This window comes from Drosophila albomicans, chromosome 2R (genome assembly GCF_009650485.2).
Source record: "Drosophila albomicans strain 15112-1751.03 chromosome 2R, ASM965048v2, whole genome shotgun sequence".
In the NCBI taxonomy this organism is placed as follows: domain Eukaryota; kingdom Metazoa; phylum Arthropoda; class Insecta; order Diptera; family Drosophilidae; genus Drosophila; species Drosophila albomicans.
Genome location: NC_047631.2, coordinates 10075252 through 10099811, shown reverse-complemented (window position 1 = coordinate 10099811; position 24560 = coordinate 10075252). Strand labels below are relative to the sequence as shown.

At 37.4% G+C, this 24560-nt stretch overlaps 9 protein-coding genes across 12 annotated transcripts; 4 read left to right on the top strand and 5 right to left on the bottom strand.

The window, feature by feature from the left end:
• Nucleotides 1-12: 12 nt before the first annotated feature.
• On the bottom strand, nucleotides 13-2209 carry LOC117576468 (beta carbonic anhydrase 1). Its single transcript, XM_034261239.2, has 4 exons — nucleotides 1935-2209; nucleotides 823-907; nucleotides 548-735; nucleotides 13-487 (listed from the first exon to the last, which is right to left on the bottom strand). The coding sequence occupies exons 1-4, from the start codon at nucleotides 2025-2027 to the stop codon at nucleotides 86-88; spliced, it is 768 nt and encodes a 255-aa protein (XP_034117130.1). The 5' UTR covers nucleotides 2028-2209; the 3' UTR covers nucleotides 13-85.
• Nucleotides 2210-4443: 2234 nt separating this feature from the next.
• LOC117575011 (abnormal spindle-like microcephaly-associated protein homolog) lies at nucleotides 4444-5268 on the bottom strand. The gene has a single exon (XM_034259087.2). It carries the CDS (start codon nucleotides 5081-5083, stop codon nucleotides 4607-4609), a length of 477 nt encoding a protein of 158 aa, XP_034114978.1. The 5' UTR covers nucleotides 5084-5268; the 3' UTR covers nucleotides 4444-4606.
• Nucleotides 5269-7213: 1945 nt separating this feature from the next.
• LOC117575010 (DNA replication licensing factor Mcm5) lies at nucleotides 7214-10113 on the bottom strand. The gene is made up of 4 exons (XM_034259086.2): nucleotides 9844-10113; nucleotides 8658-9765; nucleotides 7472-8293; nucleotides 7214-7404 (listed from the first exon to the last, which is right to left on the bottom strand). Exons 1-4 carry the CDS (start codon nucleotides 9996-9998, stop codon nucleotides 7288-7290), a joined length of 2202 nt encoding a protein of 733 aa, XP_034114977.1. The 5' UTR covers nucleotides 9999-10113; the 3' UTR covers nucleotides 7214-7287.
• Nucleotides 10114-10608: 495 nt separating this feature from the next.
• Nucleotides 10609-12506, top strand: LOC117574102 (protein arginine N-methyltransferase 1-B). Of its 2 annotated transcripts, none has more exons than XM_034257743.2 (4): nucleotides 10609-10774; nucleotides 10834-11139; nucleotides 11248-11477; nucleotides 11537-12506. In XM_034257743.2, the coding sequence occupies exons 1-4, from the start codon at nucleotides 10772-10774 to the stop codon at nucleotides 12156-12158; spliced, it is 1161 nt and encodes a 386-aa protein (XP_034113634.1). In that variant the 5' UTR covers nucleotides 10609-10771; the 3' UTR covers nucleotides 12159-12506. The 2 variants fall into 2 exon arrangements, with proteins under 2 accessions (XP_034113634.1, XP_034113635.1); XM_034257744.2 differs by having other exon boundaries at nucleotides 10650-10774; nucleotides 10844-11139.
• A 314-nt stretch (nucleotides 12507-12820) lies between these two features.
• LOC117574103 (RNA-binding protein 1) lies at nucleotides 12821-14652 on the bottom strand. Of its 2 annotated transcripts, none has more exons than XM_034257745.2 (3): nucleotides 14511-14651; nucleotides 13918-14252; nucleotides 12821-12999 (listed from the first exon to the last, which is right to left on the bottom strand). In XM_034257745.2, exons 1-3 carry the CDS (start codon nucleotides 14649-14651, stop codon nucleotides 12915-12917), a joined length of 561 nt encoding a protein of 186 aa, XP_034113636.2. In that variant the 3' UTR covers nucleotides 12821-12914. The 2 variants fall into 2 exon arrangements, with proteins under 2 accessions (XP_034113636.2, XP_034113637.1); XM_034257746.2 differs by lacking the exon at nucleotides 12821-12999 and adding an exon at nucleotides 13142-13707 and having other exon boundaries at nucleotides 14511-14652.
• A 92-nt stretch (nucleotides 14653-14744) lies between these two features.
• LOC117574101 (39S ribosomal protein L37, mitochondrial) lies at nucleotides 14745-16653 on the top strand. Of its 2 annotated transcripts, XR_004572754.2 has the most exons (5): nucleotides 14745-15144; nucleotides 15205-15552; nucleotides 15634-15754; nucleotides 15810-15914; nucleotides 15987-16126. XR_004572754.2 is itself a non-coding variant. In XM_034257741.2 (4 exons), the coding sequence occupies exons 1-4, from the start codon at nucleotides 14969-14971 to the stop codon at nucleotides 16409-16411; spliced, it is 1230 nt and encodes a 409-aa protein (XP_034113632.1). In that variant the 5' UTR covers nucleotides 14745-14968; the 3' UTR covers nucleotides 16412-16653. The 2 variants fall into 2 exon arrangements, 1 of the variants encoding a protein (XP_034113632.1); XM_034257741.2 differs by having other exon boundaries at nucleotides 15634-15914; nucleotides 15987-16653.
• A 163-nt stretch (nucleotides 16654-16816) lies between these two features.
• Nucleotides 16817-18490, top strand: LOC117574805 (uncharacterized). Its single transcript, XM_034258770.2, has 4 exons — nucleotides 16817-17019; nucleotides 17283-17438; nucleotides 17509-17675; nucleotides 17732-18490. Exons 1-4 carry the CDS (start codon nucleotides 16886-16888, stop codon nucleotides 18391-18393), a joined length of 1119 nt encoding a protein of 372 aa, XP_034114661.1. The 5' UTR covers nucleotides 16817-16885; the 3' UTR covers nucleotides 18394-18490.
• Nucleotides 18415-20116, bottom strand: LOC117573275 (uncharacterized). The gene is made up of 5 exons (XM_034256358.2): nucleotides 19904-20116; nucleotides 19620-19755; nucleotides 19402-19555; nucleotides 19158-19347; nucleotides 18415-18792 (listed from the first exon to the last, which is right to left on the bottom strand). The coding sequence occupies exons 1-5, from the start codon at nucleotides 19996-19998 to the stop codon at nucleotides 18582-18584; spliced, it is 786 nt and encodes a 261-aa protein (XP_034112249.1). The 5' UTR covers nucleotides 19999-20116; the 3' UTR covers nucleotides 18415-18581.
• A 732-nt stretch (nucleotides 20117-20848) lies between these two features.
• Nucleotides 20849-23402, top strand: LOC117575826 (micronuclear linker histone polyprotein-like). The gene is made up of 4 exons (XM_034260230.2): nucleotides 20849-21012; nucleotides 21086-21318; nucleotides 21371-23135; nucleotides 23196-23402. Exons 1-4 carry the CDS (start codon nucleotides 20969-20971, stop codon nucleotides 23263-23265), a joined length of 2112 nt encoding a protein of 703 aa, XP_034116121.1. The 5' UTR covers nucleotides 20849-20968; the 3' UTR covers nucleotides 23266-23402.
• Nucleotides 23403-24560: the final 1158 nt, after the last annotated feature.

Here is a 24560-nt window from a genome sequence, read left to right as displayed (position 1 = left end):
ACCCACAATTTTGTTGTACATATCACAGACACATAAATCCAAGGCAACTGTTTCAAGGCGTCGACCTCATGCCACGCTCGGCACTTTAGGAGTAGAAGCGTCTCACCTCGGCCGACAATTGTTCTACACTCGATTCATCGACGGCAACGAATCGTTTCGCTCCACGACTGAAGTAATAAATGTCTCCCGTGTAGATGTCAAACCACAGAGCGTGGATGTGCAGATCATGTGACTCTAGGCGCGCCTTTAGGAATCCATATGAGGCTATGTTGGACATTTGTTGCAGGGTATTGATTTGAGATAGTTTATCTTCGAGTGCAAATCGATGTTCCAAATCAATGTAGGCCACAAAGCGACGCAATGGTGTTTCGGAAGAGAATAGAAGTGGATCCTTCATGCCCGCTGCATACCACTCCTGAAATCTCTCCAAGCTGGTGTTGGCATGTGTACACAGCCAAGATCGCAGTGGCGAAAGTCTTCGATTGAGCTGAAATGTATTACATTTACTTTAGTTTTCAATGCAATTTATTAGCTACATCAAACTCACCTTGGATGCAAATTCGGGATCACGCAATTGATACAACAGATTCATGGCCTTGCAATCGCTGTGGCCACAAACGATGATGTGTCTGATGTCGTTCACCACACATCCCAGCTCCAATGCCGCTGGCTCACAGCTAAAGTACTCGTCCTGAAAGTGCTGAGCATGTGGTATCAGATTTCCCGCATTACGTACTAGCCGTGAGAATCAGCACAAATGTTAGAGAGAATAATATAGATTATTTCAGCTACTATAGATTGCTGTAGAATATATCGACCCACCCACAAACATGTCGCCAACATGCGTGTCCGTATATCTCGTGGGTATCATGCGACTGTCCATGCAGGTGAAAAATACGGCCTTTGGCTGATAAGGTAAATATTCAATATTAGAAGAGATATCTAGAGTGCTTTTGATAAAAATAATATATGTATATGTTTAATTTAATATTAGTTTTTGTTGATGGCACACTTGGACAGCAGCCAAAGTGTTAAATGGGATAGCAAGTCAATCGCTATTGGTTCATGGTCGTTCACTATGGACAACACAGACGTCAAGGATTGACAGCAAACAACATTTAATCGTAGGGTATCTACACCTAACTAAGAATGCCCAGCAATGTTTTTTATAGAAAATTAATTAATATTAGCTCACAAAATAGCATTCTTTAAAATTTATAATATATGAATATATCAAGTTAGAGACGAATCGAATTAATAATTTGCAAGCTAAGGCAAAATTATCATAAATTCGAATATATTAAATGTTAAAGGTCTCTTTTAAGACGTGTGCTTAAAAAACGAACTGGTGAATTCGAAATCTGGTATAAGAAAGTAACTAAATATGTTTATAGTCTAGTATATTTATTATTATTGTTAGCCCTTAATAATCAGTAATTAGTGCAACTTTAATTTAAAAATTTGAAATCAGCAGCTGAATAGTAAAAGCCATATAAAAGCCATATACAGCCATATACAAAAATAAAACACGATATAATAATACTAATTTCGCACTTCAGTAAACCCAACCGGTTAGCCTTTGTTTTTGTTTACCAATATGCGACAGGCGAAAGAGAGACTAAACACTCTGAGAGCAGGTGATTCTCTCTTAAAAAGCACTGAAAGTTTTTACTGGGCATTGCTTAAATGCCATTTTATGACACATTGGGAGAGAGAGACAGCGCGAACGGAGTGGAGCATTCTACTTGAATCGTCTGAGACAGATAGGCAATAAAAAAGTGTGATAATGACCTACACACTGTCAATAATAACAACAACAACGGCGAAATTTATTCTATACAAGGCAAAAGCATGCTTCATTGATTTACTAAAAAATACACATTAAAAACTGTTTAGGTCACGTCAATAACAAATCGAGATTTGTAGTTAATCACCTCTGGATTGTCGCGAACTTTCTGAAACTCTTTGACCATTTGCTCCCTGGTCGTGTTGCGATAACGCATAATTCCTCTTAGAATTCGTTCCATGTCTGCTGCTTGGTAATTGGCACTTTGATTTTCACAATTTTATTGCACGGACTTTAAATTTAATTTTAGTCTTTTTTATTATTATTGTAATTTTGCAAACCCACTGGAGTCTCACTCGCGTATCTGAACTGCGCACAAACGCGCTTTAGCAATTCGCTTTGGTCTGCGGCTCATTTGAAAATGAATTGTTGCTTCCAAAATAAGTGGCAAAGAGAGCGTCAACAGCAGCAGCAGCAGTTAGCAATGTTGACAGACGCTCTCAGAGAGCAATATTTGAGGGGAAAAAGAGCTTCAGTCTCTTCGAACTTCAAGTTACATCAGAAAGGAATATTATTTATTTAACTGTATTCAATTATGTTCAGTACACTTTTAAGATTAAAAGTACCTTTCAGCTGTTTGATAAATAAAGTACCTATTAGCTATTTAAGTACTTAATATACTTAAGCATGTTGTGAGCACACATTTTCCTCTCGGAGAGCGAACATTGCACGTTTTGCAATCGTGAAATTGAGGGGCTCGCGTGCGGACAGGCAGAACAGACTAGACGATGGCGATGACGTCGCTGGCGATAAATTGCGGCCTCACCAAATAGAACACTCCTTAACTAGGGCAGTCGCGAGATGCCGTGTGTCCCCTTCAATCTTCAATATGCTGTAATATTTGCCTTGTTATTAATATTAAGCACAAAACGTGCGCTTCAATTGCATAATTGAATTGAGAATGTGAAGAAGCCAGCCAGCCAGAAATTGCTCGACGGTCGTCTACTTCCAGATACATACGAGTAACATAGACTGACAGCAGACCCTTCTTATCAGCACAGCTTGAGGAGGGGACAAAAACAGGCGAGACCACTGATATTGTTGTTTATTTTATTGTGGCTTCTTTATGCTGTTGTTGACTTGTAATCAACATTAATGGAACTTGTGATGTACAGCTACAGATTGCTTTACAAACTCCGGTTGAAGGATAAATAAACTCAATTTGTTGCGAGTATACTTACTTATTATTTGTTGTTTTTTGTATGTGTTGCTCTTTGAACTGAAAATTATAAAAATCTATTGCCTACTTTTAGGCTCTTCAAAAGTAAGCAAATAAGATTACTGAGAATCTTTGCTGGAAATTATTCGAATTTGACGCAAATAATAGCTCTCTTATTTAGCTAATATTAATACATTGAAACCAGTTATTTATCTGAATGGTATCTATTGCTATATTTTTTTAACCAAGCAGCAATATCTTTTTTGGCCAAGTATCAAAACGACACTCTAGAAATACAAGCAACTGATGTTTACTTTGAGACTCATACGCATTCAAAGTTCATTCCTCACCTGTCACATTTATATTTTTTTATTGTACATTAATTTTGAGCAATTGACACAAGCTTTCTAAGCTTTTGACAAATTATGTGGGATCCAACGATAACAAATCTTTTTCAGGGCTAATGATCATTAAATATTTGATGTGTACTGGTGGAACTAATGCCAAAAGTTGACTCAGTTTTGTAGGTATTATTAAATTTATTAAAATATTAATTGGATATTTGTATAATATTACAAAAAGCAATTTATAATTAAAATTTTTATTGATTGACAAATTAAAAATCAATTAATATTTACAATGCATAAATTTTATTATAACCAGTTTGTATGATCAATAATAACTGTGACGTTTGTGACAATATATAAAAAAAAAAACACCAAAACTATAAAATATTAGTAAATAGAAACAGCTTGAACACAAAACCTGCTGCAGTTGCCCCCTACAAAGATATTGCAATTGCTCCCATATGAAGGACAAGAACATGTGTATTCGATCTACAATTGGGTCGCTCCCTAATTTTCCTAAAAAGAAAATAGACTGACTTCCAAGTGCACAACCCGAAAATACTCACATATATGTACACAAATACTCGCATGTAGTCAAATGCATTAGATAAATATAAATGCCGCCGAGCACTTCTGAATACAGACATAGATACAGATGTATTTACAAATGTGCATGCAAGTATTAATGAACATATATGTAGGTAAATGTTTGGGCGTGCTGACTTTGAAAAGAGAACGGTTAGATCACCATACTTGACAACAATTTCATTGTATTTGTTGTGAATACAAAATAAATGACACAATTACTAAACTGGACTTAAAGTTACTCATTTTCTCGGTAATGTATTGACTGTTCTCAACTAATTCCAGGGTAAATAATTGAAGCGATCGTAAAAATTTAAAATAAATTTGGTCATCATATGGTAAATGAACACACAACTTGAGACCCGTAGGAATGACGCAAGCTGACGAAATACACTTCAAGCGAGTACGTGTAGTTTTGTCTGTTCCTAATTTTCGAATACAAGATACTTTGAATGTTTCTCGAGCAGTCGCTTCTTTATGGTCATTGCACAACACCGTTTGGGGAATTGGTGGCGTGTATATAGTATGTATATTTATTATTTTTTTTCTCTGGTGACTATCAACTACTGCTAACTATTTACAAGATTGAATGTATTTAATTGGACTCCACAAACACTCATTATTCGAATTGTGTATGCAAAGTGATTAACATTAAGAGTATAAATTAAATTAAGAGTGCTTTAATTTTTCGGCCTCCTTGCGTGCTTTGAATCCACGGAAACTCGACTGAATCTTGACAGCCGCATCTGTTGCAATCTTTTGCTTTTTTCGCACCAAAAATCCACGGAATCCGGCTTGAATCTTTGTGGCACAGCGATCTTCAATGGACGCCACATCCGCTGACGCAGCAGGAACTTGCTGTCCATCAACAGCCGTTTTTGGATATTTCTGTCTCTCCTCCATTAGGATGTTGCTGTGAGTGCGAGTGAGCTGTGAGGACTGCGAGTGTTGCTGACGTCGTCCGCTGGAGAATCGCTGGGAGGAAAGCGTGTTGCCACTGATGCGATTGGTGTTAACAGGTTTACTCGAACGGTACAACTGCTTGCGGACACGATAGCCACGAAAGCCAGCTTGGATCTTGACGGCAGCACTTTCTTCGGATTGCAAGGACGACGCTGATTCAGGTGAGCTCGGATATATGTACATGATCCCAAGCTGAGAGCACTGATCACAAAATCCTGTGTGTGTTCTTATCCTCTTTGCTTTTTCTTGCTAAATGGCAGTTACATCGACCATCGATCAGCTAACGAATTTATTTGGTTGATTGGCAAGCGCTTCTTGGCAGCTGCCTGAGAACTGACTCTTACGAGACCTATAACCGTACTGACGTATATATAACGGAATTGGCTGCTGTGCACTGAGAATTTTCATTTAATTTTTCCATTCAGAAAACAAAAGGCCCCCCCAAAAACACACACATCATTTATGCTCTCTCTGTCTCTCACATACTATACTATAATAGTATGGTACACACATCTCCACAGAGACGAGTACGAGTGCGAGTCTCGCCCTTCCCCTTCCGACTCTGCTTGTCCTCCCTCTGTGTATCGTGTTTGCATCTTTTACATTTGTATACATTCATGTTTTGTCTGTGTATTTAATTGTATCTGTGAGTTTTCGTATTCAAATCTACGTATGTTCAGACGTCCAGACGAATGTTGTATCTACAAACATACATACATACATAGCTTATGTGTGTGCAACTAGAATTCTGTGTTTTGTTCTCTTTGAAAATTGAAAATAGTCGCGGATGTTCATGACGTTAATGATATTTAATTGAAAAATAACAACACCACCAACAACAATCCCTGAATGTTCTGCCAGCCGATGCTTCACATACTTTTACAATTAATCTCATATCCATGTTAGTATTATGTTTTTTGATTTCTTTCGCTTTTGTTTAGGTTTCACATAGATTTACTCGCCTGTACTCTCATCACACTCTCAAACAATAACAAATCAGCCTTTAAATAGAATTCCTAAACAAATTCACTTTAATACGTAATACAAAAACTCCTACGAAAATCGAAGATATGTATTTATTACTCTACACAACGTGGTGCGAAGTTTCAATAAGTTGAAGAGCTTTAATACATTTTCAGTAATACTTTTTTGTATGTTCTTTAATATATCAACAAGATTATACTGCGTAGACTTAGACTATACTATATATAGGTGGGTTAAATTTAATAACTGGTACGATTATTTAGAAACAAATTATATTTAGTCTAATTTAAGAGACATGGAAAGTGACTAAAATAAATTATATTTTCATTTAGAAAAGAAAATAAATAAAAAATGAAATCCATTTACTCAGTAATGTGTACCGTTGTTTAGTCCAACCTTCTTTGCAACAATTCAGTGGGTACAGGGTATAAGTACTCGTGTCAAAATCGTATATATTGACGTATATACCGTATATTGTACATTTTGCATAGTTTCACATTATATTTTTGGACACTTGCATACAGTATACTGCTGTCGTGCGCTAAAATATGAATCAATTAGAGTCTTTGTGACAAACTTTCACATATGTGTACTGAATTCAAAAAGGTTGTTAGAGTCTACAATATTCGGTTTGTTAAATGATAGTATTTCCCCCTGCAAAGCAGATGCATACAGAGAGAATCGTGGGCACTGCACATGCATGTGTGTATGTAGATTTTTTATTTGTTTCCATTATTGGTCGGTCGAATGATGACTATGCAATGGTTACGTTAACGAACCGGTATCTGCGGTCAACAAGAAATTTATAGGCGTTAATAGCCTTTTAAGAGGAGTGAACTCATGAAAACAACAATTCAATTACATATTCACACATGCATACATACAATAACTTTATAACATACGTATGTATACCTATTCGCTTCTTGAACATATTGAAACGAATAAATTGTTGGCTCGAGAAGATCACGCTAACACTTGTATTGGCAAGGCACGAGTATCTACAAAATACGAAATACGTTTGTATTTGTTTTGGCTTCTTCAACAAACAAATTTGCGTCACAATGGTTGAACCAATTCCGGAAAATGGATCCTGCATTTGATGTATGGCTGAAAAGTTGAAAAATTTACCATATGGCATTAATTCTATTGTGGCAGATTGAGTATAAATCACTTTTACTCGCTTATTTAAGTTAATAGCGAAAATGAATCGACCATGAAAATAGCACATTCTAAATATTCCATTCAATCTCAATTTAAATAACTGAAATACAATAACATTACATTAATCTAAGCTAAAATTACACAAATTAAAGGATCGAATTATTATTTAAATTTTTATTGAGAAACATGGTTTAGAAATGGCTGATCAAATTGATACGATAAAATAAATAATGATAACACATTCAACAAATGCGATAAAGCATTTTGCGTTGCATTCGATGTTGAAGTTCTCCACGACGGATCATGGTATGAATGACCTTCATTACTGTGCGCTCCTCGTATTTCTGTCGCAAGAAATCCTACAAATTTAAAGGTAGTGAATTAGAAATGCAAAAAAGGCATAAATTACCTCTATTTATTATTTACCTGTAATATATTTTGTTCCGAGACCTGAGATCCGATGGCAAAGCGTCGCTTGAGCTGCTTCTCTATGCGATTGAGAGTCTCCTGGTCCTCCTCAGTTGTAAAGCCCTCTGCGCCAGCCAGACTTCCCGTCATGGCGGCATCGAGAGTGGATACTTGGAATAATCGAAGTGCTTCGTTCACATGTTCATCGGTGGCAAACGGAAGTAAACGCATCTTGGCCAAGGATTCTGAGATACGAATCACTGCTTCTAGCTGGCGAACAGTAATAGGAATGGCATGTCGCTTATCAGCGGACTTCTCAGACTGCCCGGCGCCACTTCGCATTAGAACATAGCGACTCTTTAGTTTTTCGCCAGCAGCTTCGCTGAGTCGTGGACCGCAGTGAGTGCGACAATAATGAATGTATTTTTTAAAGGTGGCCAGCGATATTTCACCTTCGGCAGGCTCAGATGGAGCTGATTTGTTGGAGCTAAGATGCACGTTGATAATGTGTTTGGCCAGTGTGATGTCGCGTGTCTCATCGTGCACATCTTTAACGATGAAGATCATGTCGAAACGGGACAGAATTGTTGGCATAAAGTCAATGTTCTCTTCGCCTTTTGTATCGTCCCAACGTCCGAAGATCGAATTGGCAGCGGCAAGCACCGAACAGCGAGAGTTCAAAGTGGTAGTAATGCCAGCTTTGGCTATTGATATGGTCTGCTGTTCCATGGCTTCGTGAATGGCGACACGATCATCCTCTCTCATCTTGTCGAACTCGTCGATGCAGACAACGCCGCCATCAGCCAGAACCATGGCCCCGCCTTCCATAACAAAATTACGCTGCAAATTAAAAATATATGAACAATAAATAAGTATGTTACTTTCGACAATTCATTGAATAAAGCTTACAATAGGAAAAGAAAAAAAATTTAATAAATTTGTTTTTTTATGCCTTCTTTCCAAGTAATAATTATTTCAAAATGTAAAGTTTATTTAATCTACCAATTGAATATGGTATGTGTATACTGCTGACCCTTCTTAGCCTTATAAAAATGGGCAGATATTTCTTAAAATTTATTTTTCTGTTAAAAATATTCATTCTAAATGGCAATGCATTCAACCAATGTTGTATCTCAATACAACGTAGGATTAGTTTAAAAAAATATAAAAAAAGAAAAAATTAATACATAATCGAATAGCTTACAGTGTGTGGATCCTTCATAACGGAAGCAGTTAAACCAGCTGCACTAGAACCCTTTCCTGAGGTGTAGACGCCAATGGGCGAGACTTTCTCCACAAACTTAAGCAGTTGTGACTTGGCTGTACCCGGATCGCCTAAAAGCAGAACATTGATGTCACCACGACGGCAAAGACCGTCGGGCAGACGCTTTCTGGATCCACCAAAGAGCATGGCCGTGATGGCCTTTTTAATGTCGTTGGAACCAAAAATGCTGGGTGCCATTGACTTGGAGAGTCGTTCGTAAATGTCTGAGGAAGCAGCCATGCGTCGGAAGTTCTCTTCTTCATCAGTAGAAATGTTGCTATAGCGAGAAATGGCTCCTGCTCCCTCAGCGTCGACGGTGATGCCAACCACACGCATGTAAGGAGCACGCACACCAAGCACAGCCTTCTCACGGCCATCCTGTCGTGATGGTTTTCCTACTTTTCGAATAGAGTAAATGCCTTGAATGAGCACACGATTGCCGGGCACTACGCGTTCACAAATCGAGCGATCGCAGAACAATTGCAAATGGCGCGGGATTTCTCCTTGTGGCACAAAGTCGGGAAGCTCTTGCAACTTGAGGGTTTGGAAGTCGACGCACTTGCATTTGTCGGGCATGATGAAAAAGGGATCCAGAGGACATTTTGGCCGTCCGGCCTGCTCCGTGGTGCATTTGCGTGGCAGCATATAGCCTTCCAGACCGGGATTCACTTTCAGATTGGGTATGACAGTACTGCAGGAGCGGCACATGATCGACATGCGCGTTGCCTTCGCCTGAATGCCCGAAGCAGCCACAATGATGCCAGCAATTTTAACCAAACGCGAAACGCTGTCTGACTTAAGTTCGCGAATATTTGTGGGATTAGCACTCGACATCAATAGGATTTGAATATCGTGCATCTGTTCCTCATGCTCCGGCCGTGGTGTTATCTCATCGGCCACTTCGCGTGCCGCCTCCTCGAAGATCTGAAGATGTTCCGTAGGCTGTTTGTTCAGTTTGTCGGCAAGCGTCTCATCGAAGCCCATCACATCTTCCATTTCGATTTCGAGGAAGTAGCGTCCATTGAGATAGTTTCGCTTTAAATTATCCCTACATTACGTAGATTTTAATAAATTTGTTGTAATATTATTGAATAATGTGCACTAATTAATAACAGTTAATAATTACCTGTATTTATAATAGAAATTGTCCTCATTGAAAGTACGAATAAATTCCTTGTACTTTTTTTTCACCGCTTGCAAATTAATTTGCGCACCGTCCGCATTTTGATCGTTTCCAAAATTATCCGAGAAAAATACACCAGCATCATCAAAGCCTTCCATTATGATTGTAAATAAATTTGCAACTGGAGTGGAATGAACGAATAATCCGAATAGACGCTTTACTTCTGCAAATCAACACAATTGCAATGTAGTCAATAATTTGCCGCCAAAATGCGTGTGCATTGTGCGTATATCGAAGTATTATCGATTCTACGGAGCATTCTATCTCGATAACACCCAGCATAAATAATAGTGGGATTCCTATAAGCCATTTTTTGAATTTGCATGTTTTTCAATAGTGATATATCATATAAATATTATTTATTCTTAATTTTAAATATATTTTATGTTGATATTTATTATGGAAATAATTTTTTTTATGGGCATCACTTTCTTGTGTGTGCTTGACCCCAGTGTGCCCGTTCTTGATATGCTATCTAAAAAATACGCAAAAATCTTAATAAAATAACAATTTTTCATTTCACGATTAATTGTTTATTTCTTTCAAAATTTTTTAACAGAATTTTAATCAGAATGAGAAAATAAAGTTATAGAAGTTTTGAAAATATTTAAGGAATACAACCCACTGTTTAAAATGACGCGCCTCTCCCCACACTTTTTGGAAATTCAAATACCAAAGTGTCTATAGGAGTGTAACCAGACTTGTGTATATTTCGGCGTTAAAGTGCAAATTTTAAAATTAAACTTGAGGCCACGCTGAAACAAGAACTTTTTCGCGTGTGTTTGGGAGGGAAGCAGACCGGATTTTTACACATTGCTAAATATTTCTTGCACTTATTACACGCTTAGTACAAGTCCAAAAATCAGCAAAAATGGTATGAAAAACTAATGGTTTATGTCGAAACTCAGTGGCTGATGCAAACGTATTCACTAGTCTTCTACAGATATAAAAATGGAATCAAGCATTGAACTCGATGGCGCGCCCGCAACCGGCCTCTCACCAAGCACGAACAATGTGATAAAGAAACTCGCCGCAAACACTAATACCAATGCAGGCGGCGCAGCAACGCCTGCTGGTCCTGGCGAAGCGAGTGCCAATGCCGAGGACATGACGTCGAGGGACTATTATTTCGACTCGTATGCACACTTCGGTATCCACGAGGAGATGCTCAAGGATGAGGTGCGAACGGTAACATACCGCAATGCTATGTACCACAATAAGCATCTGTTCCAGGGCAAGGTATGTGAAGGAGTTTTATGCCAATTGGAATACAAGAAAGCACACAAAACGTGTTGTCTTAATCCATAATCAGTGATTTAAAGTTGGACCCATTTTTAATGTTTGCAGACCGTGCTCGATGTGGGATGCGGCACTGGCATTCTGTCCATGTTTGCTGCCAAGGCGGGAGCTGCCAAAGTGATTGCGGTGGACTGCTCTAATATCATTGAGTTCGCCCGCCAAGTGATTATTGACAACAATCTGCAGGATGTAATCACAGTTGTCAAGGGTAAAATTGAGGAGGTTGAGCTGCCACATGGAATCGAGAAAGTGGACATTATTATATCCGAATGGATGGGGTAAGCTGGGCAGCTCATATCACTTAATCGTTAATTAATTTTGCACTGTCTTGCATTAGATACTGTCTGTTCTACGAGTCCATGCTGGACACCGTGCTCTATGCACGTGACAAGTGGCTTAAACCCACCGGAATGATGTTTCCCGATCGGGGCACACTTTACATCACCGCCATTGAAGATCGTCAGTACAAGGACGAGAAGATCAACTGGTGGGATGACGTGTATGGCTTCGATATGAGCTGTATTCGTAAAGTGGCTGTGACTGAACCGCTCGTTGATGTTGTGGATCCCAAACAAGTGGTATCCACAGCCTGCATGGTAAAGGAGGTGGATCTGTATACAGTACAAAAGGCAGATCTCAACTTTTCGTCCACATTTAATCTGACCATTAAGCGTAATGATTTTGTGCAAGCCTTGGTCACTTATTTCAACATTGAGTTTACCAAGTGCCACAAACGTCTGGGGTTCAGCACATCGCCTGATTCCACATACACACATTGGAAGCAGACGGTATTCTATTTAGATGATCACGTGACTGCCAAGAAAAACGAAGAGATCAGTGGCACGTTTCAAATGAAGCCAAATGAGCGCAACAACCGTGATTTGGACTTTGTCATCGACATCAATTTCAAGGGTGAATTATCTGAGATCCAGGAATCAAATACATACCGCATGCGTTAGGCCTGATGCCATTAATCCAGAAAGTGGCCTTAATGCTTAAGGCGGCTACTCTTTGCTCTCTTTAGAAAGGGAGCAATATACCATATAACAAACAAAAAAACATGATGACTAGACGTAAGATGTAATCCAGTGCGAAATGTGCAACGAATTTGTGTTGCGTCTTCTACTATGTTTAAAGTGTACCTTTTTTAGTATACATACATCATATAAAAAAATATTTTTACAAATTGTGCGCCTGTTTAAAACGATTATCCAAGCATTATTCTAAGCATATTGTACAGCGGCAACATCCAAGTCTCTCATACACCACATAATAAAAGTGTGCGACAGACACACCATTTTACTGGACTCGTCTATTATTCTGTTTTTATATTGTTGGGCTATTTTAGAAACGCTGCTCAGTTGAGATACTCTGGACACTAAAATTATTTATTACATAAAATAATTATTTTATAACAAAAAAAATAATTATTCACTTATTCCATTTCGAAATGATTATTTTTTTGCGATTCATAGAACACTGTATGTACTTTTCTTGTTACGGGTATCAAATGTTTTCTTCTTTTTTTATGTACAAAACTAAGATTACAAAATTGTTGAATGTTTCGTTATGTCAAAAATCTGTGGTTAATATGTGTGTGTGTGTGTTGTGGTGGTCGGACTTATTGTTTAGTTAGTTTTATTATGCCTGCGTATTATGATGGGACTTTTTTTTCGTTTTTTTTTTTCTTTTGGTTGAATTAAGGTTTCACATTTTTAATGCCGATCACGTGAATCGGACCGACTTCTGCGATCGCGGGAAAAGCTTCGTGGAGTACGAGAACGCCTTGGTGAACGAGACCTGCAATAAAGTTGTGTAAAAGCAAATTATTAGAATTATACATGGTGTTATCAGTTATGATAACTTTTGCCGTGCAGCATAAAAGTATTCGAAAAGTGATTATTATGGTTACTAATTCAAGGGAAAGTCTAAATCCGATCAATCTATTTTTGTGTATCTTTATTGTTAATCTAATCTTTTTGGTATTTAAAAACTATATATCACAGTTGCACATTTATCATTTTATCACATTACGATTACGATGAATATTCGTGCCCAGAAAATTGTTGGAATAATTCCGTTTACGAATACGAAACTAAAACGAACGAAGGCATTTGGAGATTGCCTTCGTTGAGTGTGGAGAGTGGAGAATGATGTTAACGCAGTAGATGGAAAATTTGGTCGGTTGGTAATCAAAGAATCAAAGTTGTGTGTGGCGTGTGTTGAGTAGAGTTCTGGTTTGTTGTCGTCGAGACCGAGACATCTGGAGAACTTGATCGGCGGAGGAATTCGAGATTCGTTAAGTTACAGTTGAAAATCTTGACTGTTGTTTTCGAAACCCTGCTGGCTGATCGGATCGAGGATGTGATTGTGGTTTTGTGGTGGACATTTTGGTTGAGAAGAGGTAGTAGCTTTTGAATCGTGAAGATGTTGCTGTTGTAGTTTGTAGTTGTTCTTGTTCATGTTGTTGTTCAATGAGGAGAAGTAGTTGTTGTCAAGGGGGTTATCCTGGAAAAATTTCGATGTAAACAAGAGTATAACAAACACTAAACGTTTTTTTTAACAATATGGTTCTTGACTCTAGTTCTGATCACGAATTACAGATACTATATACTTTATAGTAAAGATACTTTGCCTCACAGGGTATAATAAGGATGCTTAACAAATCAGACAGACTGAGAATTGATATCATTAGGTGCTAGCAAATGAAATAAATACCTAAAACGTCCAGCACTTCGGCCACCGCCATTTCCTTCGGGAATTCCACGACGACCACGATCGCGTGAGCGTCCCGAAGACATCTCGACACGAATGCGTGTGCCACAGCAGCGCGTGCCGTCGAGCGCTCGGGTTGCGTCCTCGGCATCACGACGATCTTCGAACTCAACGAAGGCGAAACCGGGAGGATTGCGAGCAACCCAAACGTTCCTTAATGGTCCGTATTTGCTGAATGCATTCTCAATATCGTGTTTTGAGGCAGATGATCCCAAATTTCCCACATACACTTTGCAGGCCAAGTCCCATTCACGATAGCGTGGCATTTTGTTTAATTTCTGTGAAATGCACAAATTCATATTTGCAATAAACAAAATAATTTATAAATGTTCATGTTTGCACACACACACACATGCATATGCATAACGGGGATGGCGGCCACTACATCAACTAATACTTGCTGGTGCGTACATGTGTGTGTGTGTGTGCAGAGAGGGCACATGGCATCTTTTAATTTTTCAATGGCCATTATGTGTAAATTACGATGTGCGTATATTTTAATTAAATGTATATATCTAATAAGGGGAATAACTTACCAACTGATATATATTTAAATGTATTTGCAATAAATTTGTGAAACCTTTCAGCCCAAATTGACTATAAAAAAACACGAATACTAGAATACAAAATGAGCGAAGCTGCCAGACTGTTGATTTTAGTGTGCCCAAGAGCTGCATCACAATAATACTGGTTTTCACTTTTGAAAAACTGAAACCGGCTTGTGAGCAGGATAACTCTATCCATCCTACTTTGATCATTTAATTATTTCGATATTCATCCTAGTTTAAATCATCTAACTATTTAAATTTATCAAAAAATATAGACAAACAGAGCTAAAGAGTTTAGAGATGTTTTAAGTTCAGTATGTTTTCGACAGTATATTTTGGAATTGAATTTGCCAAAGTTGGTCATTTTGATAGTTACATACAAACATTTCATAACCTAAGTGTGGTCGGCTCTTCTATTTTGTTATTGTTCAATTAAAAAACGAAAAATGCGTTTAACGAACAAATTATATGCACAGCATATTGGATGGCACTTCAAGAAGCACTGGCAGGTTCAGGGTCGGCGTGTGCCAAAGGACACAGGCGCAGCTGCTGAACTGTTAAAAATGGGAGTTCAAGTGAAGACGTCGGAAGATGTGTTAAACCCAAAAACCGAACCAAAACTGTAAGTAATTTAACGTTACGTGACTGAATGAAATAAATTAAACACTTATATGTTATGCAGCGTTGAGATTGTTGGTGCGTCTCTTAAGCCAATTCCTGAAGATGAAACACATCCCAATTGGCATTCAACTGCTTGTCATCTGTTTGGCGATAGCAATGTATTGCTTGGAGGATTGCCGCAAGCCCAAGTTCTGACCAACAGCATTGAGATCAATGAGTTTCCCCGTCAAATCGACGAGGCTATCTTCAACTCTCAGCTTCCGAAGACCCTTGATCGTAGTGTTCAGAATGCCATATTCTCGTCGCAATTGTTGGATGCACAGCAAGTGAAGTTGCCAAAGATTAAGTTGGCTGATCGTCCAGCATATAATTTGCCTCGCCTATATGGAATATCTCAAGAAAGGCGCAAGTATGTTTTTAAAAATTTGAAAATACTGTTATCAATTTGGGTCTTAATTTACAATGTATTATTTATTTTTCTCCGTTTCAGTCGCCTTTTAATAAACAAACTTTTGTTCGAAATCGAGAAATTGGCCGGACGTTCTGTGACTGTCCGACGTAAGCTGATTGATAATGTGACATTTCAAACATCTTTAATTAAGGACAACGATGTGCTGGTATTTAAAATAAGTGGAGACAAATTAATAAGCTCAGCCCGTCCTCTAGATGCTATTAAAGGAAAATTTAATGGTGATTTGCCCGATCTGTATCCGATGAAGTCCACAGTATCAATGCCTAAGCAACACATTTACACGGAAAACACTTTTTATCGTAAGTATTGTGAAATTTTAGTTCTAGTCCATCGATTACATTCCACCTTAATTACAAATGCTTATTTAATAGCCATTCGAAAGGACATCACCTGTTCACACCCACATACGTTATTCACGTACTTTGATAAGACTATTGTTGGCAATGTGCACGGTTCCGAAGTCTCGAAAACTCAATTCTACGGACGATCTTTGTTGAAGGCGTTTGTAGTTGCAGCTTCTCGTGCTAAGCAATTGGGAGATGTTCCTGCCAATGGTGTTCTTCAAAAACCAATTGTGGTACAGTGTATTCAGACGGACGGGCAAGAATTTCATTTTGGAGTGCTGCAACTAAACACACTTAATCTGAACACTGATAGTGCTACTAAAAACTATTGGTTCCATCGGCCAAGTGTGGAGTTGTTTAGTGAATGTAGCTATCAAACTGGAAGACTGTACCTTGGTGGATATAACAGTGAAGCTTTCCGTATTTTGAACGCATTCTATAATAATTTTTAATGTTGCAATTTAATAATAAAGTTGAGTATGTTTGGATATTTAATATAATTGAAAACATCTACATATTTTTTAACTATATTTAATAATGTGCTTTGAATAATGGTCGAGATTGTTTGTAACAATATTCGAGAGAATAGTGAATAACTATAATACGTCTTTTACGCCTAAATTAAGTATTTAAAATGTGCCATTACTACTCGTATATACAGATACTATATTAAATGCTTGCGTCTTGAAACAAATTGCTAGCAATTCACTTGTAATCCTGCATCTATGTATGTAAACATGTTTGTATAATGGAAATTCACAGGGCAATGCATGTGGATGCCATAGCAACGTGAAAGCGGAAAATTGTTTTGCATCGATATATTGGTTGTGATAAAAGCAGCTCCCTTTTGATTCAGGGTTGTGGAAGAGAGACTCACAAACATACATTCAAAATTCAAAGGAGTAAAAATCAAAATTTTTAGTAATATGAGTAAGGTACGGATACAAGCACCAACCAGTTCCAACAACAGTGCAACGTCGTCTGAAAATAGTGAAACGCAAAGCGTAGAAGAACATCCAACGGTTGTGACAGAGACTAATCGAAGTGCTGCATTAATCAGGTTAGCTGAGTAACCTTTGTTCTCAACTATTGTTTGCATAATAAAATAATAATAATACAATTATAATCTCTTCATATAAATACGTACAAACATATACTAGATTTGCGCTACATCACTAAATATACGTATACTTAATTTGCATACAGATTATAATACCCACCTATTTAATAGTTTTTTTTTATTACACCACTTCTGTGTGTACCTTTTAAATAGAAATGGTATACATATATAAATTTATAGAAAAACAAATATTTTATATTTAGGGCGAAAACTAGTTGGAGACGCATGAAAGATCTGGCAGCAGAGAAAGAAAAGGAGAATGAGGCCAAGCGACCTCCTTGGCGTGCTGTTAGTGTTTCGACACTTGCTAAACCGGACAAGAACGCTTTGCTCCGTGCCAAGCTTTTGGATGCATCTAGGTATGTGCACAGATATTTCTCACACACCCCCATACAACAAAATAGATAGTATAATTTAAATTGTATTTAGACGTCTACGAGCTGGTAAAGCAAGTGTGGCGCTTCAGACAGATTTTGTGCCCACCAAATTGCTAAAAGAAGCTAGCATTGGGCCGCAGTACGATTTAATTTTGTACAAAGATGTTGGAATTTTAACTGATGGCCAATATTCGATCAAAAAGGATGTGCATCAGCAATGTAAATGTGATTAATTACAACATCAACAAGTTATAAATAGAAACGTATATTTTCAGATATCCTAACATATTCTATATCGCAAATGACCGATTCTATTGGCACTTCCGATGTCGCCACACAAACTCTTTTGCCCAAGGTGTATAAGGATAATATTACCAATTCATACTCCGTCGATCTTAATAATTACGACAACGATGACCTATACCATGTGGAAAGGAGAGTCCAGGATCAACTTAAGAAGATTCGCTACTTGGATTTGTATGGAGAGGTCCAGGACAATGCAATAGTTGAATCAACAGCAGAGCAGCAAGGGCTCAAGCTGAATCCCACTTCGGCATCCTGGCATTTTGAAGATGACGTTATTGAAATGGATGACGCGCAGCATTTCATACCCTATACCATTGAACCCTTTAAGCCATGGATCAGCTTCATTCCCTTCCCGTTTCGTCTAAGTGGTAATACATTAATAGGCAGACAGAAAATTGATTGGTACGCTTTGCTGCAGTCAATTGATGATTTGATTCGAGAGTCAAATAATTTGGTGGACAAATTGGAAGGTATGATACAAGATAGGATTGCAAGGCGACAAAATGTCCTTCGAACTACAAACGATATAAAAAAATTCGAACCAAGTTCCTTTGTTTTTCCCTCTGAGCATTGGCTACCAATAGTTGAGAAACAGGAAATGGAATTGCAATCATTGATTGACTCTAAATAATTCAAATAACAATATTAGGCTTTTATTTGTTGTAAAATATTATATCAAATATAATAAACGGATTTGGTCAGTCACAAAGTATAAACTTTAAAAATAGTTAATGTATTCAGCTGATTATGAATTTGGATCAAGTCAAATATCCTTTTAAATATGTATTTTCATCGTTGATTAATGCGAATAAATTTTAATTAATTATTTTTGTCGGTTGCATCTGTAGAACTAGATTTAGAACTTTTGCTTTTCTTGGGCAATAATTTCATGAGAATATTAGTTGCCGATGTACTGTCCAAAGGACACGATTGGTAGAGTTCTTCGCAAGGTCTACTATTTAATTCCTTTCCATGCTCCAATGCCTCCTTTATCGCAGTGCCATCCAATAGATAGTCTACGAGGGAATTTCTGCAAAAGATTGGAAAATTAGAATGCTTAATTTACAGGGTATCATCTAGTCGCAAATTTATATTCTACTCATTTGATAATTTTGTGTGTTAGGCTAATGAGTTTGTCAAGCGAGTAGATACGTAAACATAAGTGAATATTAATAACATTGAAAATCATGAAATATATATAAATATGTTTTTGTGTTCGTGTTGCTTTTGTTTTCATATCCTAAAAATAGACCACACATTAATTCGTTGTGATTGAACTCGTCTCGCACAATAAACAATTTATATTTAGCCAAATGCTTCACGCATTGAGTACGCAAGCCCATAAACAAATAAATATACATATGTATAGCAAAAGTAACGAATTCTTTAACTTACTCGGAGAGCATATGAATGAATTCGTCCATTTGATCCGATATTCCGGTCTTCATGTTCTTCTCCGTCGATCGAACATAGCCACAGACGGCGCGTTGCATGCAACTAGTCGAGTCAATGTTGTTTTGTCCCAGTACATCATCAATTTTGTTTATCATACTACTAATGGATGCCAGATCATTTTGGTCATCACCTGAATATACGTAATTTTAGTGTGAAATACCTGAGTTGTTAACAGTCTACTCACTGCGTCCGTAGCCACCGTAACCGCCATGGAAAGCTGACAATATCTTGGGTATGAGAATGATGGCACCAATGCCCACCAGGGTGCCCAGCACTACTCCGCCCAGATCCAATTTGATGGGATTATATGCAGAAAGTCCAGTGCCACCTGGATAACCCTATGGCAGTGTAAACAAATACAATTCTTTGCGTCGATTTAATGTAAATTGAGGAAGTGCTCACATTCAAACTTCCATAGCCAGTCGTATAGCCGAGTCGCTCCAATCTGTCTTTTGTTGAGGCAGTCTGCGGTTCGCTGAATTGCGTCTTGTTTTCATTCAAATATGATCGACTCCATTGCGATTTTTCGCCATAAGCTCTAAAAGGGAAGTTCATGAGTAAGATAGAGATAGATAGAGATAGTTTTATGTTTAATTGTTTAAAATTGTATTCAGAGTATTTTAGAAATTGGAAATAACTAATTGCAAGTTTGATTTGTGAATTGAAAACCCTTAGAATAGACTCACTTTTGCTTGCCTTCGTACTTGGGAATGGCTGCTGCCAAGCTCACTAAAAACAACAAGCCAATAAGCTGCAACAGTCCAAAATATTTGATATCCATTTGGTGAATTTATAAAGACAACTTTAATCCTTTGAACACTTGTAAATACAACTTTAATCCTTGTTGGTGGCTTGCCTTTTGAAACGTTGTCACTTCTTTGTGGCTTTAAACTCGAAACTAATGCTTTTTAATATGTCCGCATTCATATTTATATGTGCCCAACGAAAATAAAATTGCTCAAAAAAAAAAAATCGTTACTTAAAGATTCAAGCAATTTGTCCAAATTATGAATTGTCAAGCAAGTGCGATTATGCGCTTCATGCATGCTTACATTACACACACAAATAAACAAAGTTGTGAGTATGTGGGAGTGTGTGAATACTGTAAAGAGACACTTGTGTGTGTGTTTTATGCTGGATTTCGTTGACACGAAGCAAATATGAAATCATTCTAGCACAACGAACAGTTATTACATTTACTTACACTTACTGCACACAACAGCAGGCAGGAGTACTTACCATCTTTTCATAAGTGTCGTTGTTAAATTCATTCGCAAGCCATACTCAATTATTTCAGAAAATTGTATCACCGACCTAGCGCAATACATTTACAATACAACTTAACTAACCATGTGTGTGTGAGTGTTTTTTTGTATGCGACAGACACAAACAACTTACGACATATTTAACTACGGATTTGCAACTAGTATAATGCGCAGCAAGCATTATCTCTGGAAGTATTTGCACCTGTAACTCTTGCGCACGCAATCTTGGAATTCACTAGACCAAGAAATTTCTGGTATTGAGTCACTGACTGCTGCTGCCTTTGAATTTCCTATTATGCACTTGTATTTAAATCCATTACAATACTATATACATATTCGGCTGATCATCAATATTGTAGTCTACCTTAAAGGGTGAAGAGAGGGGATAACATCTCAGCATTCAATGTCAAAAAAATTAATTCATTAACTCAAAATTGTAAATATACGTGAAACCCATACATATTAAAAAATGAATATTTTAATAAAATGGGGTTTAATTTAGCGCAGATATGTTGTAATCCTCCATCAAGGTAAGGTTTTTGCAGTCTCTCTCTTCTATATTTGTACAATTTGCCTAATATAGTATCAGTCTTCTATCAACAGTTCGTCTAGCACAACCCAAATTTTTTGTAACGATAATTTCAATAAATGCAGTCCTTGCCGTGTTCCGTGCTGCTGTAGAAATTCTATACTGACCGATCACACCTACTCTATACTTAAACGTATTTGCCATAAGATTATCAAAAATTATAACCGCCAACTTTGCCGTGAGAAGTATACAGTATTTGATGGCGGTAATAGTATTAGTCCACGATGGTCAGACAGGCAATATAGAGGTAAGCATTGATTCCAATTTAGTGATCGTAAAAGTTATAATTTGTATTTTAGAAGAGGGAACCGAGTTCAGTAATTCTTTCAGGCAAAGGGGATGGGACTATTCTAAGGACTCTGTGAGGAGAGATGAATTCACGAATCGTAACAAAGCAAATAAGGGTTATACGGATGGTGCGGGGGATGTATATGGTAACAGAGGAAAACTATCCGGAAAGTTACAAAAGGACCAAGATAACGGTTATGAAGTCAAAGCAGGCAGTAGAAAATCAAGGAAAGGAAAAAGTACTACTGAAGATGGGCGGGATGACGGACCTGGATATTCAAGGTCTCGCAATAAAAAAGGTGCGAATATTGGCGCCGATGTAGAACAATTACCAAATAAGTCGAAAAAGAAGGGTGAAGGAAAAGACGATATAATTACTGACAATGCGGCAAAAGCAGATAAGGGAAAACAAAGAAAATCGAAAAATCGAAATAGAAGGGATTCGGGAGAAGCTGATGAAAAAGAGGGAAAATTGAAAGGCCGCAAAGATAAAAAAGCAGCAAAAGAAAGGGACTCGGATGATACTGCAGAAAAGGAGGGGAGGTCGAAAGGCCGCAAGCAAAACAAAGGTACGGTGGAAAAAAAAGAAAAGGGTCGCATATCGAAAAATCGTAAGGATGCTAGAGCTTCCGATGCGGCGGTTAAAAATCTTAAGGAAAATGGGGAGAAAGACGGAAAATCAAAAAAAGGCAAGGCGAGGGACTCTGGGGATACTACAGAAAAAGATGGGAAGTCGAAAGGTCGCAGGGATAAAAAATCAACTTTAGGAGAATCTGGAGTTGAAGATGGCATATCTTCTAAGAAGGGAGTGGAAAAGAAGGCAAAGAAAAATTCAGCTTCCGACGAAATAAATACTTCTAAGAAAGGAGTGGGGCAAGTCGCAACAGCTGGCGAAAAGTCAACGGCAGAAGCCAGTAAATCGAAGAAGGGAGTTGCTCCGGATGCATCCCTGGATAAAGACAAGAAAGGCGCAAGAGGTACAGAAGCAAGTACTTCTAAGAAAGGAGCGGGACAAGTCGCAACAGCTGGGGAAAAGTCAGCGGCAGAAGCAAGTAAATCGAAGAAGGGAGTTCCTCTGGATGCTTCCTTGGATAAAGACAAGAAAGGCGCAAGAGGTACGAAAGAAGTAAGTGCTTCTAAGAAAGGAGCGGGACAAGTCGCAACAGGTGGCGAAAAGTCAGCACTAGAAACAAGTAAATCTAAGAAAGGTGCTGCCCCGTATTCAGTGATGGATAACGACAAGAAAAGCGCAAGAGGAACGGATGAGGCATCTTCTGGGGAGAAGGGAAAGCATGGAAAATCTGCTGGAGGGACGGATAAAAAGGGTGCAAATAACAGTGGAACGAAGGACACAACTGAAGATAAAGGAGCTAAAAAAACTGCACAAAACGATGGCAAGGATTCAAAGAAGGCTTCAAAAGGTGATGAAAAGGATGATAGTTCAAATGCGAATAAGAAATATGGAAAACAGCAAAAACACAGCAAGGGTGACATCATAAAAGATGAGGACATTGATCAAGAGACTGTTAAAAAATCTACCAAATTCGGAAAGAACAAAATTGGAGACAAAGGCTTTTCTAGATACAGTGACTCCGGAACTCGTCATGCCAGTCAATTTAGAGATAATTGGTCTAGGACACGCAAGGATATCAAGGACTCGAAGTTCATACAATACGAAAGACCTTCAGGCAGAGCATTTAGGCCTACTCGAGGTGATGAAGTTCGAACTTGTGATATTTTACGTGTTTACTTAGAGCAGCGCGATCTTTCAAGATGGTATGTTATTATTACGAAAATACTCCAAATCTGTGTAATCCACAAATATCTTACTTGCAGCTACCCCTGCCGGCAGTCCCAATGTAACGTTTGCAGAATCTGTCCGCCGTGTCCTACCATTTGTTGCTAACAATCTAGAACTAGCTAACTCTAACTCTCGCCTATATTTATTGTATAATCGTGATATACATCAATACGTATTTTTTCAGGTGTTCCTGCATACTTTGAATAATCAAAACCAGAATATTGGTTCATTTTTAAACTTTATTTGTGTTTATTATTAATTCAAATTTGCATTTTATAATGGCAATGAATAAAGTCATAATATGCCAATAGTAGATGGTGGATAGAAAAACAAGATATTCGGGTGCAGTGCAAAAATTTCAATTTAAATTTACGTTTGTCCCCATCAAATTCTTATATACTTTGGACAAAGTCAACTTAAATGTTATATTTAAATCTTGGTTTAAGGATAATGTATATTTTTTTTATCGCCATTCGCTCATTTAAATTGTTTTTTTCTTTTTAAACAATGCAATGTTTTTCATATTTTCGCTTCTCTCCTACAAGTGTGTGATCGCAAGGGGTAGTAAATAAATTGAAATTTCAATTAATTTATGACAATCTGTTGGTGTGAATTTTCTGTGAACTTGTTATTATATTCATGGTCGTTCATTAAGGTTAATGCTGTAAAAAATTTGGCTTTTCGCCTTGTATTTATTTATATGTGAAAATGTATACATTTATGACAAATACGACGGATACCAACATATATATTTATATTTCAAGTGGACACGTTCAGCGTGCACACAAATTTTTGTAATTCAAGTTGTTATATTTTAATTTAACTTGACGGTTTTTCGGTGTATACCAATTTTTTTTTAAATTCGATGATATTCAAAAGGTTGACAGAAGCAACAAACTATAATAAAATTGAATAATACGGAAACGCCTTTTGCGGTATTATACTAAATTCAATGACATTATATTATGTTAATAATTTTTATTCAAATCCGTTTCTTTCGCCTCTTCCATAGACTAAACTTATTTTAGTACTGTAGATATCTACTTTGAAACCATCAATACAAAAAATACAAATTTGTGGGCAACTTCAATGAAAAGCTCTATGTTATGTGGGATAGGTCCAGGTTGACTTCGTTTTGTTTGTATTTAGAGACACAATACACATATGAATAAATTGACAATATTATTGTTATTAATTTATCAGAATATTAATACAGAAAAGATCGAAGTAACCCAATACGAAGTTGGATTTGAATGCGCAGAAAAAAAGATGAGTCAAATGCGAAAAGATATTTTGCTAAATACTGTAAAATACGTACTCGTCGATGTTGGGCACGTATGTCTGATCTGTAAATACGTATTGATATATGTATGTATTAAAATATTATATTTATGTGTGTT

Bases quoted from the DNA above. Each gene is read 5' to 3' on its own strand.
- LOC117575010 (XM_034259086.2), bottom strand. From the start codon at position 9,998: ATGGAAGGCTTTGATGATGCTGGTGTATTTTTCTCGGATAATTTTGGA. The intron at 8,294-8,657 runs GTAAGCTATTCG...TTTAATTTGCAG, and splicing joins TTATGAAGGATCCACACACT to CGTAATTTTGTTATGGAAGG. The intron at 7,405-7,471 runs GTAAATAATAAA...TTAAATTTGTAG, and splicing joins CGGAACAAAATATATTACAG to GATTTCTTGCGACAGAAATA.
- LOC117575011 (XM_034259087.2), bottom strand. From the start codon at position 5,083: ATGTACATATATCCGAGCTCACCTGAATCAGCGTCGTCCTTGCAATCC.
- LOC117575826 (XM_034260230.2), top strand. From the start codon at position 20,969: ATGGGGTTTAATTTAGCGCAGATATGTTGTAATCCTCCATCAAG. The intron at 21,319-21,370 runs GTAAGCATTGAT...TTTGTATTTTAG, and splicing joins GTCAGACAGGCAATATAGAG to AAGAGGGAACCGAGTTCAGT. The intron at 23,136-23,195 runs GTATGTTATTAT...TCTTACTTGCAG, and splicing joins CAGCGCGATCTTTCAAGATG to CTACCCCTGCCGGCAGTCCC.
- LOC117573275 (XM_034256358.2), bottom strand. From the start codon at position 19,998: ATGGATATCAAATATTTTGGACTGTTGCAGCTTATTGGCTTGTTGTTT. The intron at 19,348-19,401 runs GTGAGTAGACTG...ACGTATATTCAG, and splicing joins TTACGGTGGCTACGGACGCA to GTGATGACCAAAATGATCTG. The intron at 18,793-19,157 runs GTAAGTTAAAGA...AATCTTTTGCAG, and splicing joins TTCATTCATATGCTCTCCGA to AAATTCCCTCGTAGACTATC.
- LOC117574102 (XM_034257743.2), top strand. The intron at 11,140-11,247 runs GTATGTGAAGGA...TAATGTTTGCAG, and splicing joins AGCATCTGTTCCAGGGCAAG to ACCGTGCTCGATGTGGGATG. The intron at 11,478-11,536 runs GTAAGCTGGGCA...GTCTTGCATTAG, and splicing joins ATTATATCCGAATGGATGGG to ATACTGTCTGTTCTACGAGT.
- LOC117574103 (XM_034257745.2), bottom strand. From the start codon at position 14,651: ATGCAGCTCTTGGGCACACTAAAATCAACAGTCTGGCAGCTTCGCTCA. The intron at 14,253-14,510 runs GTAAGTTATTCC...TGCATTTCACAG, and splicing joins ATTTAAATATATATCAGTTG to AAATTAAACAAAATGCCACG. The intron at 13,000-13,917 runs GTATTTATTTCA...ACTTTATTGCAG, and splicing joins CGAAGTGCTGGACGTTTTAG to GTCTCGTTCACCAAGGCGTT.
- LOC117576468 (XM_034261239.2), bottom strand. From the start codon at position 2,027: ATGGAACGAATTCTAAGAGGAATTATGCGTTATCGCAACACGACCAGG. The intron at 908-1,934 runs GTGATTAACTAC...TTACCTTATCAG, and splicing joins AAGTTCGCGACAATCCAGAG to CCAAAGGCCGTATTTTTCAC. The intron at 488-547 runs GTGAGTTTGATG...AATACATTTCAG, and splicing joins ATCCCGAATTTGCATCCAAG to CTCAATCGAAGACTTTCGCC.
- LOC117574101 (XM_034257741.2), top strand. From the start codon at position 14,969: ATGCGTTTAACGAACAAATTATATGCACAGCATATTGGATGGCACTTC. The intron at 15,145-15,204 runs GTAAGTAATTTA...TATGTTATGCAG, and splicing joins CCAAAAACCGAACCAAAACT to CGTTGAGATTGTTGGTGCGT. The intron at 15,553-15,633 runs GTATGTTTTTAA...TCTCCGTTTCAG, and splicing joins ATATCTCAAGAAAGGCGCAA to TCGCCTTTTAATAAACAAAC.
- LOC117574805 (XM_034258770.2), top strand. From the start codon at position 16,886: ATGAGTAAGGTACGGATACAAGCACCAACCAGTTCCAACAACAGTGCA. The intron at 17,020-17,282 runs GTTAGCTGAGTA...TTTTATATTTAG, and splicing joins CGAAGTGCTGCATTAATCAG to GGCGAAAACTAGTTGGAGAC. The intron at 17,676-17,731 runs GTAAATGTGATT...GTATATTTTCAG, and splicing joins AAAGGATGTGCATCAGCAAT to ATATCCTAACATATTCTATA.